This window comes from Microchirus variegatus (assembly GCF_963457635.1).
Source record: "Microchirus variegatus genome assembly, chromosome: 18".
Classification (NCBI taxonomy): domain Eukaryota; kingdom Metazoa; phylum Chordata; class Actinopteri; order Pleuronectiformes; family Soleidae; genus Microchirus; species Microchirus variegatus.
This window is the reverse complement of record NC_139819.1, coordinates 4,329,888-4,344,662: the sequence shown is the minus strand read 5'-3', so window position 1 is coordinate 4,344,662 and position 14,775 is coordinate 4,329,888. Positions and strand designations below refer to the sequence as shown.

Genomic DNA, 14,775 nt, shown 5'->3' with positions numbered 1-14,775 from the left:
TGTTTCTGGTTTCACAGAACGACAAGCCTCAGTTTTCAGGCATAAATCAGTGCCACGCTGGCAGGTTTTCGACACAACGATACCGATCGGCTCGCCGTCGTGGAAGAGCACAACAAGAGGAGTGATGGAATAATTATTGAGGGACAAAAGAAAAAAAAAACGGGGGGGGGGGGGGTGGGAAGACGTGGTCCGAGCGAGTATCTGATGTGACACACTTGCTCTATAAATAGTGGAGACACGGATAAAAATGAATGATGGATGTTTGTTGTTCTTCGTGGGCGTCAGAAAACTCCTCTGCACCTGATTTCACAGACACAGACGCTGCTTTTTACTCTGAAAAGAAATCTCCTGAAATCAAACGCGCTGCAAAGTCACAGATTTGAATAAGAAATAAAAAGGAGAAAAGGGAATGAGTGAGTGAGCAACATATTATATTCAACATAGACCAATAGCTATACATTAGAAGGCAAATATAGGGCTAGTTTCAACAGTACCTTTTCCAACCTTTACATTATACATGATGTAATTACTATAACAATAAATACCCAGGCTCATTTGGTTCTTGAGAAATACTTCATTGAAAAGGCTTTTTTTTTTTTTTTTTTCTTCCTCTGCAGAGAAATTATTTTACATCAGATCTGTAAATCAACACTGAAACATTAAGTCATATTTTTATTACCCCCCACGTTACAGGGCACACGCAATGTTCAAGTATGCCTGAGGAACTAAATGGAGCACTTAAAAATAAAACAAAGAAAAACAACCGAAAAAAAACAAATAATAATAATAATAATAATAATAAAAAAAAAAACAATTAAGAATAAGAGAGAGAGAGATAAAATGCATTTAAAAATAAGTGAACTGGCATTGCATTTCACAAAAATTCATAAGCTCATGATTTTGGAACAATTCACTGTAAAGTGCTAACTGGTTCGAGCTGAGAAAAGCACACGTTCCCTTTGAAAGATTATACACATTACTTTATACATGGAGGTTCAGTAAAAGCCAGTCGTCACGCGAGCGATTACCAACCAGAAGACATGGACCACATTTCATTTATTAGTCCTTTAATAAGATAACTGCTTCCTTAGTTTTCCTTGTTAATGGTTGCCAGGACAATGCCAATTACAAATGCTGGTGTTGTCGCTGCCACTATTTTTTTCCTTCGCTCCATGTAATTTACATGCAATTGACCGACATACAGTATCAAAACATCTCAAGTCAAGTCCTTCTAAACCCTCTCACGGATAAGGAATCCTTGAACCAAAGGGAAGAAGGGGTCCTCGTTCCTCTCCTCCCCCCCCGCCTGGATGTGGTGGGCCGGCCCGACAAAAGCAGAGGTCGTCCAGCTGATGCCTGCCTTCCTGCAGGTCCTGAGAATCCACGGTTTTTTCCTTTGCGCCTCGCGTTACGAGGCATGTTTTATTCAAAAAAAGAAAAAAAAAAAGAGGAAACAAATGATAAAAAAAAATAAAAAAAATTAAATGGAGGGGACTGGGTCAATAAATTCTCCCCTACTCGTCCACCTAAAGTGGACGTTCACCCCCTCCCTCCCTCCCGCCCCCCATCCTAACCATAAAAAGGTAAAAACAAGGTGTACTGCAGAATGGCTTTACTCCTCACTGTCTGCGGGGGGAGCTAGAGCCCCTGGGAGCTGAGGTGCGGTTGGTGGTCTTGCGGCTGTTCTGTCGTGTCTGATTCATCTTGGTGGCCGAAGGTTTCCGAGCGTCAGGCTGGCGCCTTCCCTGGGGGCCCCTCCGCTTGCCCCTTTGCCCTGCGCGGCTCCTTCCGGCCCCCGCTGGTCACTTGCGTGAGTGCAGTGTGTCCTGGAACTTGGTGCTGGTGTAGCGGACGTGGAATCCCTTCTTGTTGATGGTGTCGTCGGAGCGGAACTTGATCACAATGGAGTCGCCGGCTGAGTAGATCTCCTCTGGAGGCTGTGGGGGGGGGGGGGGGGGAGGGGGAGGGTGGTAGACGACAACAGGTTCATTTGATGCTGTCACTTTCTGCTCCTTTGACTGCACTTCAATTAAAAGTTAAAGACTTTTCACATGCCGGAGCCAAAGTCAAAGCAGTGACGATGATGAATGGCTTTTCACTTCAGAGGTAACAGTTAGGGGCCATGCGAGGGGTCCAGGACCCGGGACTTGATTATGGTTCAGGCTTTGGCTGCTTTTGCACGGACGATAAAATACACTGACGATCGCTGCGGTGAGCTCGTTTCTCCGACGAACAAAAACCATATTTTATACACTAACCTGGCTCAAAAACCTGGATTTAACTAAGCTAATCTGGCAATTTATGGAGCTTTTCCACTTCACAGTCGCGTTTTTTTTTTTGCTTTTCCATGATTAGCGATAGCACCTGGGGCTTTTTTTTAGTACCTGCTCCGACGAGTTTCCAAGCAATCTGAGACAAAACTATGTGTGACGTTTACAGACGGCTGGCCACTGATTCACCGAGTGCTACGTCCGAGGCAAAGAATCAAACCGAACAATTCCAAACTGTAGATCAGCTTCAAAACCCTGAAAATGTACGTTGATCCAACGAACAAAAACCATAAATACACCGACCTGCCTCAAAAACCTGGATTTAACTAAGCTAATCGATAAGATCCGTCCATTGAGTAAATGCTGCAGTGATTAATATGTTTCGACTGGCAACTTATGCTCACTTTTCCACTAGAGAGTCACAATATTTTTTATTGCTTTTCCATTATTAGCGCTAGTACCTGGTTCTTTTTTTTAGTACCTGCTCAAATGAGTTTCCAGACTACCGTCTGAGAGTCGCGAGTGCTACGTCCGAGACTAGAATCAAACCGAACAATTACAAAACTGCAGATCAGTAAAAAAGACTTAAAAATCCTGAAAACTTGCGGTAATCTCCAGCATTTAGCAAGGATATGTCTAAAAATCTGACGGAGTACATGCAGGAAGTACTGAACTATTCTGTGAACAAATCTTTTTAATGAACCGACTCATTAAATGGTTCAGTTCGCCCAAAAATAAATGCTTTACAAGTCAGTAGTCATGAAATGGAAAACGAACCAAACCGTGTAAAGTCGAGGCGAGGCGTGCTGGGACTGTGTAGTGGAAAAGCGCAATTATGTTGTAGAGCTACGATACCTAATGCATCTGTTCGGTCTCCATGAAACAAGAATAATAGAAAGAAATCACAAATGTGATACAATTTCAGCTAAAAATAAACGATACCGCCGTTCATGTGCAGTTGGGCTGACCACTGTGCAGTTTGGAACAGAACACCCTGATCCGGCTCGCGTGTCAACCACAGGGCGCGTTGGGTCGGATGCGTAAATTACGGAGCTATTTACTCAGCTACGCAAACAGCGTAAACATCATACCAGCGGCGTGTCGCAGTGTAGCCCACCAATAAATTCCAACACTTGGAATTCCATGTCCGTTCCTTTTGTCACGAGGCTGTTTATCACAAGAAGAAGACAAGCTTTTGTGGTGCGTTTCTCGAGGTTTGACAATGGAAAAGGCAAAACAACCGCGTGACTGAACCGCTCTTCACACCTGACTGCACATAATATACAGCTGCTTTTTGTTTTCATTCAAAACGCCAAACCCGTTTGCAGCCGTCTCACTTTTTACGAGCACAACGTTGCCGTTTCCTGCATCTGTCTTTACGTAAAAACAACGGGTGGATTTTCTAAAACTCTTAAAACTCTTTGCCGTATCAGCCCAAACCTGGAGGGTAAGTGGTGAACCGTTGTCTAAGCTTATCGAAGCAATGCCACGATGAACGTGTCATTGTCAAACTCAAAATGCAGTCCTGAGTGTGTGATTTTTCTTTCCCAGCCGGGGCAATAAAACTGTACATTTTCTACCGAGTTTATGTTTCCAGTCAAGCAAAATCTGAATTTAACTGCATTGACGGAAAGAAATATGCGGCACTTAACCTGGCTTTTTGTGCGAATAGCCGCCATCGCATGAATAACAATTCAGAACATCACAGTGAAACATAATTATTTGGTTGAGGCGCTCTCCGGCAGCCGCCCTGCAGCTTCGGCGATGTCAAAGCAGCCCGCGCTCGTGTAAACAACCGTAAACAAACCACACTGCTGATTAAAGCTGCCATTCAGAACACAAATAACGTATTTACAATAGAACTATAAGTCCTGGTTTGTTGGGAAATGGGATTTCGAAGACAAAAAAAGAAAAGCAAATGCATGTTATTGTCGAGCCGGCGTAATGTTGTCAACTATAAAAACCGAGAGAAGCCCTTGGGCTGAACGTGAAATCTCAACCACACTCTAATGAGTTTTCACCCTACTTTGGACTGAATTGTGTCAGTTTATTTCGACCCGTTTTATTAAAGGAAACTTGATTGAGGAGTCGTTCCCCAGGGTTCCGAGGGTGTTATGTCCCCTCCAGCGAATGATTCATAGGAACAAGTGTGAGTAAAAGGCCACACGGCTTATTACTGAAGTGTATAAATGAAATCAAGCTGTTCTCTGACCCGAGGAAACTTTTGTGTTTCTATTCCCCGCTGACCCACATTGTCCTCGACTCCGGGTGCAGCCACAGCATTTGGCTTATTAATTTGCTTTTACAACTCAATGCCAGGGACGGTAATAAGCCATGGGCACCGAGGGAGTGACGGCTTGTGTCGGACTGCACAACTGCCTCCCACAGCAGCATCACATTAACTTTAACAAAGCGATTAAAGTGTGCACTGGAATCAAAAATCCCCGGGGTGGTTCAAAGTCAAAACTGCGGATGAAGGTTACTCAACAGCAAACGCTAATTCCACAACAATGGCGTCAGTTTTCCTGCTGTTATACTGTAAAACAGACAGAAAAACTGTCCAGTTGGAGCTAAAAGCCACTGATAACCCACTCCCAGTGGTCATAAACCTCTTTAATCCCAACTTAAAATGACCAGAGAGGAGTTCACATTACTGGGTCAAATATCTCTATATAGCATAATACTTATGCTTAATGGGATTTAAGAACCATCGTGTTGTTTTCTTAGCTTCTTCCAACTTATTTTGTTTCTGACTTGTATGTGACACAGGTGACACTGGGGTGAAAAGAATAAATCTACAGATTTTACAGGTTCATCCAGGTTTAAAAATCTCAGCTATACCCAAAGCGAATGAAACTTCATAGAAAAGCCACACATATGCTATTCTCACACACAAAAAAAACTATTTAATGCTAGCTTTTAGCAGTTTTCTTTACTGGTAGAAATGTGTTTAGTTGCGTTTTAGTAGTTTAGCATGTAGTAGTTTAGTAATTTAGCAAGACTGAGCCTAACGCGCTAATTTCCTCCTCCGCTAGCTTCATTTTCCGACAGCAATGGATGGTTGTAGCCTACTGACATATCGTTGTTAGCGCTGACTAGGCTATCACAGCTTCTGTGTCAAGAGCTAGCTTAAGACAGGCAGATTTTAGTCACTTACAAAAATACTTACTTTATAAAAAACTACACATCCATAGCTAACAGCTATGCTAATGGTAGATGCATTGTAATGAAAAGTCATTTCCAGTGCAATGCTAATGACGCACTTTTATCTTCAGTTAGCATAGCCGTCTAGCGTGAATTGTTTTTAGCAACACTTCCTCTTTACAACTTATTTTGATTTTATTAGCGCCTTAAAATCATTAATTTGTAGCTGAAGGAGAATCGCCTTTTTTAGCAGGATTACATGGGTTAAAAATCCTGGGTAAACCTTAAAAAAATCTAGTGTGAAAGACGCAACAATAGCTGTGTGTGTGTGTGAACACGTTCTTACCCCTGAGCCACAGTAGCGCCCCAGCCGTGGAGACTTGGTGTCATCTCCGTCAAAGAGCTCCATGTAGTCGTAGCCACAGTCCGCCTCCTCCTCGATCTCAAAGGTCTGGAAGATGAGCTCCACGCCGTAGCCCTTCTCCGCCGAGATCACCCACTCGCAGTCGGAAGCTCCGGGGTAGTTGTTGTCCCCAAACTGGGCGTGGGAGAACAAGTCCTTGGTCTTGACTTCAGCCTTCAGATGACCTCCACACTCTGCGGAGAGTAAAGTCCAGTTGGGTGTTTTGTTAGTAAGAAGAAGAAGAAGAAGTGATTTGCTCGTTACATGCTGTGGCTCATTTGTTTTGTTTTACAGTCATCTGAACGAACACAAAGGATTTTCCGCACACGCTCTGTTTTCACTATGACTCATAATCATTCTCAGACTGGGTGGTGATTAATCTTGCGTGCATTACATCCAAGAAAACTTCTGAACAACACAACACGCGTCGGTGTGTTGCAACCTAAATGCAAACGTTCCAGTGTGTAAGAATTAGCGACATCTAATGGCGAGACTGCAGATTGCAGGAAACTGATGTAAACGCTCGATTTCTTGAGATTTTACATCGTCGTCGTCTGCCCTCACCTGCAGTGTGCGAGGCCTCGAAGCCTTTCTTCTGCACCGAGTTGTCCGAGAAAAAGCGAATGAACAGCTTGTTGCCGTTGGATACGATGGGCTGGGGCTTCTTTGTGCCACAGAAGCGACCGAGACTTGGCGCTTTTCCGTCGCGGCCGTCGTAAATCTCGATGTGATCGTAAGTACACTCCAAGTGGGCTTCCAGATCAATCTCATTGAAGGCCTGCGACAACAAAATAACAGTGTTTATACATTTATTATTATGATTGATGACATAGAAACAAGTGAATTACCTGAAACCTAAGGTTTTCTACTCCTTTTTGATACAGAAGTCTAGTTTAGACTTTAGACTAGAAATGCTTAAAGGTGCCATATGTAAGAATGTGGCCAAAAACGGTTACTACATTCAAATTCAAAATACCGAGGTCTTTTAGGTTTCGTTTTCTGACGTAACTGGCAACCCGTGGTTGCTCTGCAGCTGAGACTCGACTGACTGCAATGATTGGTAGACGGCGGTAGACGGCGGTAGGTGGCGCCACATGCCAAAACATGATTTCAAAACATAAACATGATTTGCAGTCTGCAAAATATTTTTTGTAATGCAAATATTTTGTCTGTACTGTTGTTGTTGGTGAGTTCAGTTTGTTATATGAACATTATTCCTGAGTCTCTGTTACATATTAGGAGGATTTTATGGCCAGTTGATTTAGATTTATTACATAATGCACCTGTAATATTTCCTGATTTTAGTTTATTATTCTTAACTTGATTTATACTTTCTTCAAATCTTGATAGTAAGCACACGTGCACACCAGATTTTAAAAAAAGTTTTGGGATCAAATATACGAAAGAAAGATGCATAATAATAATAACAGAAGACAAGAGGAACCACACATCATTGTTGGTCGTGGCATAATTGTGTTTCGGAAATTCTGCCCAGTAAACACAGATGTCCCTAAATGGACGCAGCACTTCGATCGCACAAATAAAAATTCACGACCGACAAGAGAAATTACACGGAGGAAGCGGGAACGTACGATTTTAATGCGGTGGCCTGGAGTGGTGGTGAGAGCCCAGGTGCACGCCTTCTTACTGGGGTATTTATCCGGCCAATTGGGGCTGGTGATGATACCACTCACGCTGTTCACAGTGTGATCACAGCCAGCTGCAAGAAAGACAAAAAAAACAAAACATCACCGCGTCAACACGAACCTCTGTGACACACGGATAAATGAAGAACGGGGATTAGAAAGAAATCCCCACATTGAGGCGCGAAAATACCTTCTTTACAGTCGTGCTTATTCTCGTGCAGCACAAAGCCACTCCTGCACTGACAGCTGTAGCTCCCAAAGGTGTTGACACACTCGTGCTGACAGCCGCCGTTCTCCTTTGAGCACTCGTCCTTATCTGAGGAGGAAGCGCAGGCGACACGGATGACTTTTTTCCTTTAAAGTCTGAGACACGGCGGTGACTAACCCGGCAAATGGATGGCATTATTACTGCACTCTCTTGGTCTTTATTGTCCAGTGAGTCACAATTGGGAGGGTTTTTAATGTCAAACTATGACAACTAGGAGTATGTTTTTAATGAGGTACAATCGCATTTAAATAAAAATGATGGTCGGTTTCGTAGCCTTGGAGTAAAGCGTTTTTTTTGTACTATACGTAAGAGCCTTGCATAAATTACATCCATTATCTTGCGCTGCCATGTTACTACAAGCAGCCTGAACAAAACGGAACCAGTCACAGCGTGTGTCCAAAAGTGATTAAAACAGTCGCAACTGGACTTGTAACTTTATTGAATCTACGGTTTACAGACGCCACGGTTTAATAACACGGTAGCTTAGCTGCTAGCTGTCGCTACCCGGTCCGTAACCAAAATTGTTCCATTGCTATTGTTCTAATACGGTAAAACGTAAATGTTAACTAAACCAAAGATAACAAAAACATGTATTTTATTGAATGAGAATAATTACTAATAACTACTTTGTTTGCGTGAAATAGCTGAATATCTTCAAATGAATAGCATTAGTTACTTAAAGGTGCCATATGTAAGAAAGTGGCCAAAAACGGTTACTACACTCAAATTCAAAATACAGAGGTCTTTAAGGTTTCGTTTTCTGACGTAACTGGCAACCCGTGGTTGCTCGGCACCTGAGACTCTACTGACTGCAATGATTGGTAGACGGCGGTAGGTGGCGCCACATGCCAAAACATGATTTCAAAACATAAACATGATTTGCAGTCTGCAAAATATTTTTTTTAATGCAAATATTTTGGCTGTACTTTTGTTGTTGGTGAGTTAAGTTTGTTATATGAGTCTCTGTGACATATTAGGAGGATTTTATGGCCAGTTGCTTTAGATTTATCACATAATGCACCTTTAATGTTGTTTTGAATTTGACGTTTGGACTCACCTGAGAAGAACTGCGCTTTGAAGCCCTTTTTGGACACCGTGTTGTCAGACTTGAACTCGATTCTCATGTTGTTGTACTGAGAGGTAATAGCTTCCGGCTTCTCTGCGCCGCAGAACTTCCCGTGTAGCCTTGAATCCGCCGAAAGGCCGCTCCGCACTTCCACGTAATCGTACTTACAAACCTGAGTGGAGAAACGGAGCACGCGATGAGACGGGGAGCTTTCATTTTTTTATGTTTGGAACGTGCAGCATTAAGAAGGAAAGGTTTATTTTGCTTTGAAAGTGGCGAGTTGAGAGAGAGAGGACACAGAACAAACCCACCCCGTGCCGATTCAAAATAACCCCAGTGCTCACGTCATTGCCCTCAGTCTCAAAGACGTCAAAGAGCAGAGTGATGCGGTACTGCGTGGGGGCAACCAGCTGCCAGATGCAGTTCTTGTTGGGCGGATACTCTCTGGGCCAACCTGGACTCGTGATCGAGCCGTTCAGCTTAGTGATGAAGCCTCCGCATGCAGCTGTGCAGAAAAAAACACACACACACACACACACACACAACACGTGACAAGAGACAAGAACAAACAGTTAGCTTAATACAGATGCACATGTGCTGACAGGAAATAATAATAAACTACTTCACCACGTGTCTCTCCGCTGGGACACGTTCCAAACAGTGCGTCGCAAATCATACGGGTGAAATGAAAGCTCTCTGAAATCCTTTCTGTGTCCTGATTTAACCTGATTACAGCCTGACCTGACGGAAAGGACTGAGGTAAACTTTGGATCAGTTACACAAAAAACTGGTGACAGCAACCGCAGGAGAGCATTTCCCTCAAACCTGCTAGCTTAAATTAATGTGCAATCTTTATTACTACACTGGGGAGTTTAATATTATTTAATGTTGGATGCTAAAACTGTAACTAATTAAAAAAGTTATCTAAATATTTTAAAAAAAAAACTTTATTTTAAATCCCAAAAATGAATGTTGTGGTTAATTTGCTAACAGTTAGCATTACAGTACACAGCGTGTTGTTTAATGCCTTTTATGTTAGTATGCTAACTACTGGTTACCTATCTGTACACAGCGTGTTGTTTTACTGTTTGTTTGTTTTTAGTTAGTATGCTAACTACTGTTTAGCATTAAGTATGTTGATTGTAGTTAGCTTCATGTGTTTTTTGTCGTTGTTGTTTTTTTCAAGCAAGCATGTAGTTAGTGTGCTAGCTAACAATTGGCTTTTACAGACGTGGACTGTGGTTAGCATCTGCACACCGCACACAGTTTTAAAGCGCAGTATTTATTTATTTATTTTTTTTACTTTCTTTAAAGCGTATTCTTGTATAACGCTACATTCCATTTACATCTCGGAAGTCGGAGCTTCGCATCCAGAGAGAAGTTGAGATTACTCCGAGTTGGAAATCCAAGCAACCTCAGAAATTCTTAATTCTGACAACTAAAAGCAGATAATCTTGCAATCCAGGTACTAAGACTCTCTTTAATACTGTTTATGCAACATTTAATCTCTAAAATATATCACTTATATATATATATACACACATATATATATATACTTGTGGATTTCCTCTGGGTGGCGAACAGTGGTCAACACGTTTTTGCGCAGCTTGTACAAACATAGTAAGTTCATAAACAACAACATATAATTCAAGATAAATATAATAGTTAATATTGTCGTGGCTCAGATCTTTAAATGACAGCACACTCGGCACATGCATCATTGTTTGCATCCTCTCTGGCTTTCTGGAATTGCTGTACTTATTGCGCTTGGGTGGCTAAATGTGTTTAGTCCTCGCTGGATGTAAATTGCATGGTGAGCAGGGCTGGTAATTCTTTGTCCCTGTACTTACCCTCACAGCTGCGCTTGTCAGCAGCCAGCTCATAGCCCGGGTCACAGGCACACTTGTAGCTGCCTAGTGTGTTGACACAGCGTTGCTCACAGCGACCGTTGTCCGGTTTGGAGCACTCATCCATCTCTGAAAACACAAAGATGCATTGGGACCCTTTTAGTTGGCCCCCCCCTGGCCTGACAGCTTACAAGAAAACCCCCTCAATAACAACAGCAGAGGCAGGCAAAGAGGCTGCCATAGAGCCCTGAATGTGCATGTACAAGGTAAGTATTGGAAAAAGAAAATTGAAGAAAAGATAGTGACACGCATGAGAGATTTAGCCCGGAACGTTTGTTCCCTCCTCAAAGTTTACGACCCTCGACCCTTCACCTTTAAAGAAGTTGGCAGCGAAGCCGGCCTTGTTGACCGAGCCATCCGAGACAAATTTCATCCACAGGTGGTTGGAGCTGGTTTTAATGTCATCTGGTTTGTCGTAGCCACAGAAGCGGCCCAGCAGTGGGCTGCTTTCAGAGTTCCCATCGCGCACTTCCAGATAATCATAGGCACAACTGTCATGTCTCTCAATCTGAGGGAAAAGTAGAGGTATTAAAAACAAGCCATAAAATTAGCAAAAACTCTGTAACTTGGATCAATATCTGCAAATGAAAAGTGTAAAATCCATCAAATGATCAACCATATCAGCCCAACATGACTCTCAGTGTTTAGATCTCATGTTATTCATATACGATAAGTTATTTTTTTCAACAGGTTGGGACGTCATCCATAACAATCTGGACACATGTTTTGAAGCCTCAAGATTGGTAATTTGGCCGCTGCTCCCCATATTGGACTTACATGTGCTGTGATTTGTCGTCTATTTTCCTTATAAATGGGAACATTATTAAGAAAATTGACATCATGTTCTACCGTAGAAGAGCTGAAACTTGTAATTGAGACCATTAACATCGTGAAGAAAATGCTCACTGCCGTCATAAATCAAGTCAGATGTAGACTTCTTTTCCCACAGACTTTTTTGTCCACCTTTATATACCGTCTACAGTCGTGTATAACCGAAAACAAATAATTTAGTTAGATCATTTCTGTTCGGGAAGACCAAACAGAGGCAGAATCCTAACATAACCAAGAACAAGAATCACCAAAGGTTTTAGCTTTGAATGAATAAATAACCATGGATTTTTATGTCTTCTTACCTCAAAAGACTGGAAGGTGAGGCCCACATGGTAGCCCTGAGCTACAGAGATCTTCCACACACAGACTTTGTTCGGCCTGTAGTCATCGGGGTAGTTGGGGGACTGGATCTGGCCGTTGTCCTTCTTCACCTCCCCACCACAGATGGCTGCATGTGACAGTAAAAACAATAAAACACCACTGAGCTCCCTTGATAGCAATTTCATCAGCTATTAATTACAGGGGGGGGGGGGGGGGGGACTACTTGTGCTGATTTACGCAATGTGGATAAACTGTGATGACTCCTCCACCAGTTCGCTCTATCTCTCAAACACACTCACACACATGCAGGTTTGCTCAGCTGTTCTTCTCAGGACACCGGCTCCTCAGAAATGAGGTTCTGACTCATTAGAGTCCAGGTACTGGTCCTGACAAGGCCATGAGATAACAAATACAAGTAAGCACCTCACAACCTTGTCTCTCGCCCCTAACCCTAACCCTTTACCATCACAATTTAGTGCCTAACCTTAATTCTAACATAAACCCTAACCCTAAAACCTGGTCTTAAGCCTGATACAAGGCCTTTAAAATGATGGGGACCAGACACAATGTCACCCACAAAGAGGCTTGTAAATTTTTTGGACCTCACAAAGGTATAAATATATGTGGAAACTTATTTTTACAACTCAGTGAGGACACATTGTAGATTTAATGCATTCCCTAGCCCCTTAGCCTTAACTTAACCATCACAACTTAGTGCCTAACCTTAACTCTAACATGAACCCTAAAACCAGGTCTTAAACCTGATAAATGTTCTTTAAAGTTCAGGGGACCAAACACAATGTACCCCTAGCCCCTTACCCTAACCTTAACCATCACTACATAGTGCCTAACCCTAACCTAACTTAGTGCCTAACCCTTAACCTAACCATCAAAACTTAGTGCCTAACCCTAACCCAATTTAGTGCCTAACCCTAATCCCAACCCTTAACCTCACCATCACAATTTACTGCCTAACCCTAACCCAATTTAGTGCCTAATCCTAACCCTTAACCTAACCATCAAAACTTAGTGCCTAACCCTAAACCAATTTAGTGCCTTACCCTAATCCCAACCCTTAACCTAACCATCACAATTTACTGCCTAACCCTAACCCAATTTGGTGCCTAATCCTAACCCTTAACCTAACCATCACAACTTGGTGCCTAACCCTAACCCAACCTAGTGCCTAATCCTAACCCTTAACCTAACTATCACAATTTACTGCCTAACCCAACTTAGTGCCTAATCCTAACCCTTAACTTAACCATCAAAATTTAGTGCCTAACCCTAACCCAATTTAGTGCCTAACCCTAATCCCAACCCTTAACCTAACCATCACAGTTTACTGCCCAACCCTAACCCAACTTGGTGCCTAATCCTAACCCTTAACCTATCCATCACAACTTGGTGCCTAACCCTAACCCAACCTAGTGCCTAACCCTAACACTTAACCTGACCATCACAACTTAGTGCCTAACCCTAACCCGGACATAAATCTAATTCCAACCCTAACTCTAACCCTAAAACCTGATAAAAACCCTTAAAAGTTGTGGGGACCAGACAAAAAGTCCTCACAAAGATAGGTTTGCATGTTTCCTGGACCTCGCTTACACACAGAGCTTTTGCACAGTCTGGAAACAATGGAGCCGAGTGCGAGGGTCGGCCAAAGTCTGATTAATGCAGTGTTAAAGTGCTCGACACATCAGCAGCGCGCGAGCCAAAAACCTGGGGATATTAATGCAGCTACTAAGCACATTGTTGGACGCGCGTCTGCCCGTGCCTCCTTCAGTCAGCCGAGCGACACGCTGGAACAAAGAGAGCGGTGGAAGGTCTCCGGGCGCGAGCGCTTACCCTCGTAAACGGCGGAGAAACCTTTCCCCACCCAGTTGCTGCTGCTGCGGAACTCAATCCACAGGCGGCTGTCGGTGGAGATGATGGGCTCTGGCAGCTTATCGCCGCAGAAACGACCTGGATCACAGGTGAAGACGCACATGGGGGGGGGGGGGGGGAAGGAGAACAGGTTGATTATTCTGACATGTGGCATAGTCCTGACATTCCACACCACAGTGCACAGTGTTTCAGGGGAAAACTGAAAACAGTGAAAGAATGAGACCAAGTTAAAAAGGAAAAGAAATTCACATACTGTTTGTCACTAGGACTGTAAATTGGCAAGATATGCAGTTTTATATATTATTATATAGTAAGCAAGGTTTTTTTAAACAGTGCTATATACATAAACCATACAGTGTGTTTCTTTTTGTCTTGCCAGAGGAGCAGAAATGGCCTAAAGCCTAAAACTAGTGGTTGGAAACTTCAATACAACAGGAAATAACAGAAAAACCAACCTCCACTCCATTAAATATTGCAATATTTCAGTATATCAATATTTTTTTTCACTTCAAGTCTCACGTTTCTTTTTTTGTATCCTGAATATGGATGAAACTCCACATATATCAGATATATGGATCATACTTTATTCATTGGCTCATAATGTAGATCCCCATTGTCATGTACTGTTTGAATAAAGCTGCTAAAAGCAGACAAATGCAGCCAAAAAACCAAAATCATTCTTCATTTAATTTCTATTTTGGCACGGGATCAATAGAGTCTAAGCTGATCCAAAATCCTTGGAGGAGAAAGTTTTAAAAAACAACAAAAAATTGAATTATTTTATTACAGGAAAATATTTAACTTGCAGACTGTTTGTTTCGACAAATCAAAAACACTGTGGACAGGACTGTCTAGTTCATGCTGACCTTTGAGCGGCGCCTTCCTCCAGTATCCATCCCGGATTTCCACGTGGTCGTACCAGCACAGGTGACTCCTGTACAGATCCATGGAGGTGAAGTTCAGAATGATCTAAAAAAAAAAGCAGCAGAAACATCTCAGTATATGCAGCCAGTAGCCAGAAGCAATACT

At 42.6% G+C, this 14,775-nt stretch overlaps 1 protein-coding gene across 1 annotated transcript in view; it reads right to left on the bottom strand.

Annotated features, from left to right (window-relative positions):
• Positions 1-1,644: 1,644 nt before the first annotated feature.
• bmp1a (bone morphogenetic protein 1a) overlaps positions 1,645-14,775 on the bottom strand; it is a gene marked incomplete at its 5' end in the record, with an annotated part of 60,244 nt that continues 47,113 nt past the window's right edge. Inside the window, 12 exons of the mRNA XM_083904896.1 lie at positions 1,645-1,937; positions 5,761-6,011; positions 6,382-6,595; positions 7,410-7,537; positions 7,654-7,779; positions 8,789-8,969; positions 9,142-9,302; positions 10,648-10,773; positions 11,017-11,212; positions 11,838-11,983; positions 13,708-13,824; positions 14,613-14,715. Of these exons, the coding sequence (XP_083761022.1) occupies positions 1,803-1,937; positions 5,761-6,011; positions 6,382-6,595; positions 7,410-7,537; positions 7,654-7,779; positions 8,789-8,969; positions 9,142-9,302; positions 10,648-10,773; positions 11,017-11,212; positions 11,838-11,983; positions 13,708-13,824; positions 14,613-14,715 (1,884 nt within the window). The 3' untranslated portion in view covers positions 1,645-1,802. The remainder of the gene's footprint in view (positions 1,938-5,760; positions 6,012-6,381; positions 6,596-7,409; positions 7,538-7,653; positions 7,780-8,788; positions 8,970-9,141; positions 9,303-10,647; positions 10,774-11,016; positions 11,213-11,837; positions 11,984-13,707; positions 13,825-14,612; positions 14,716-14,775) is intronic.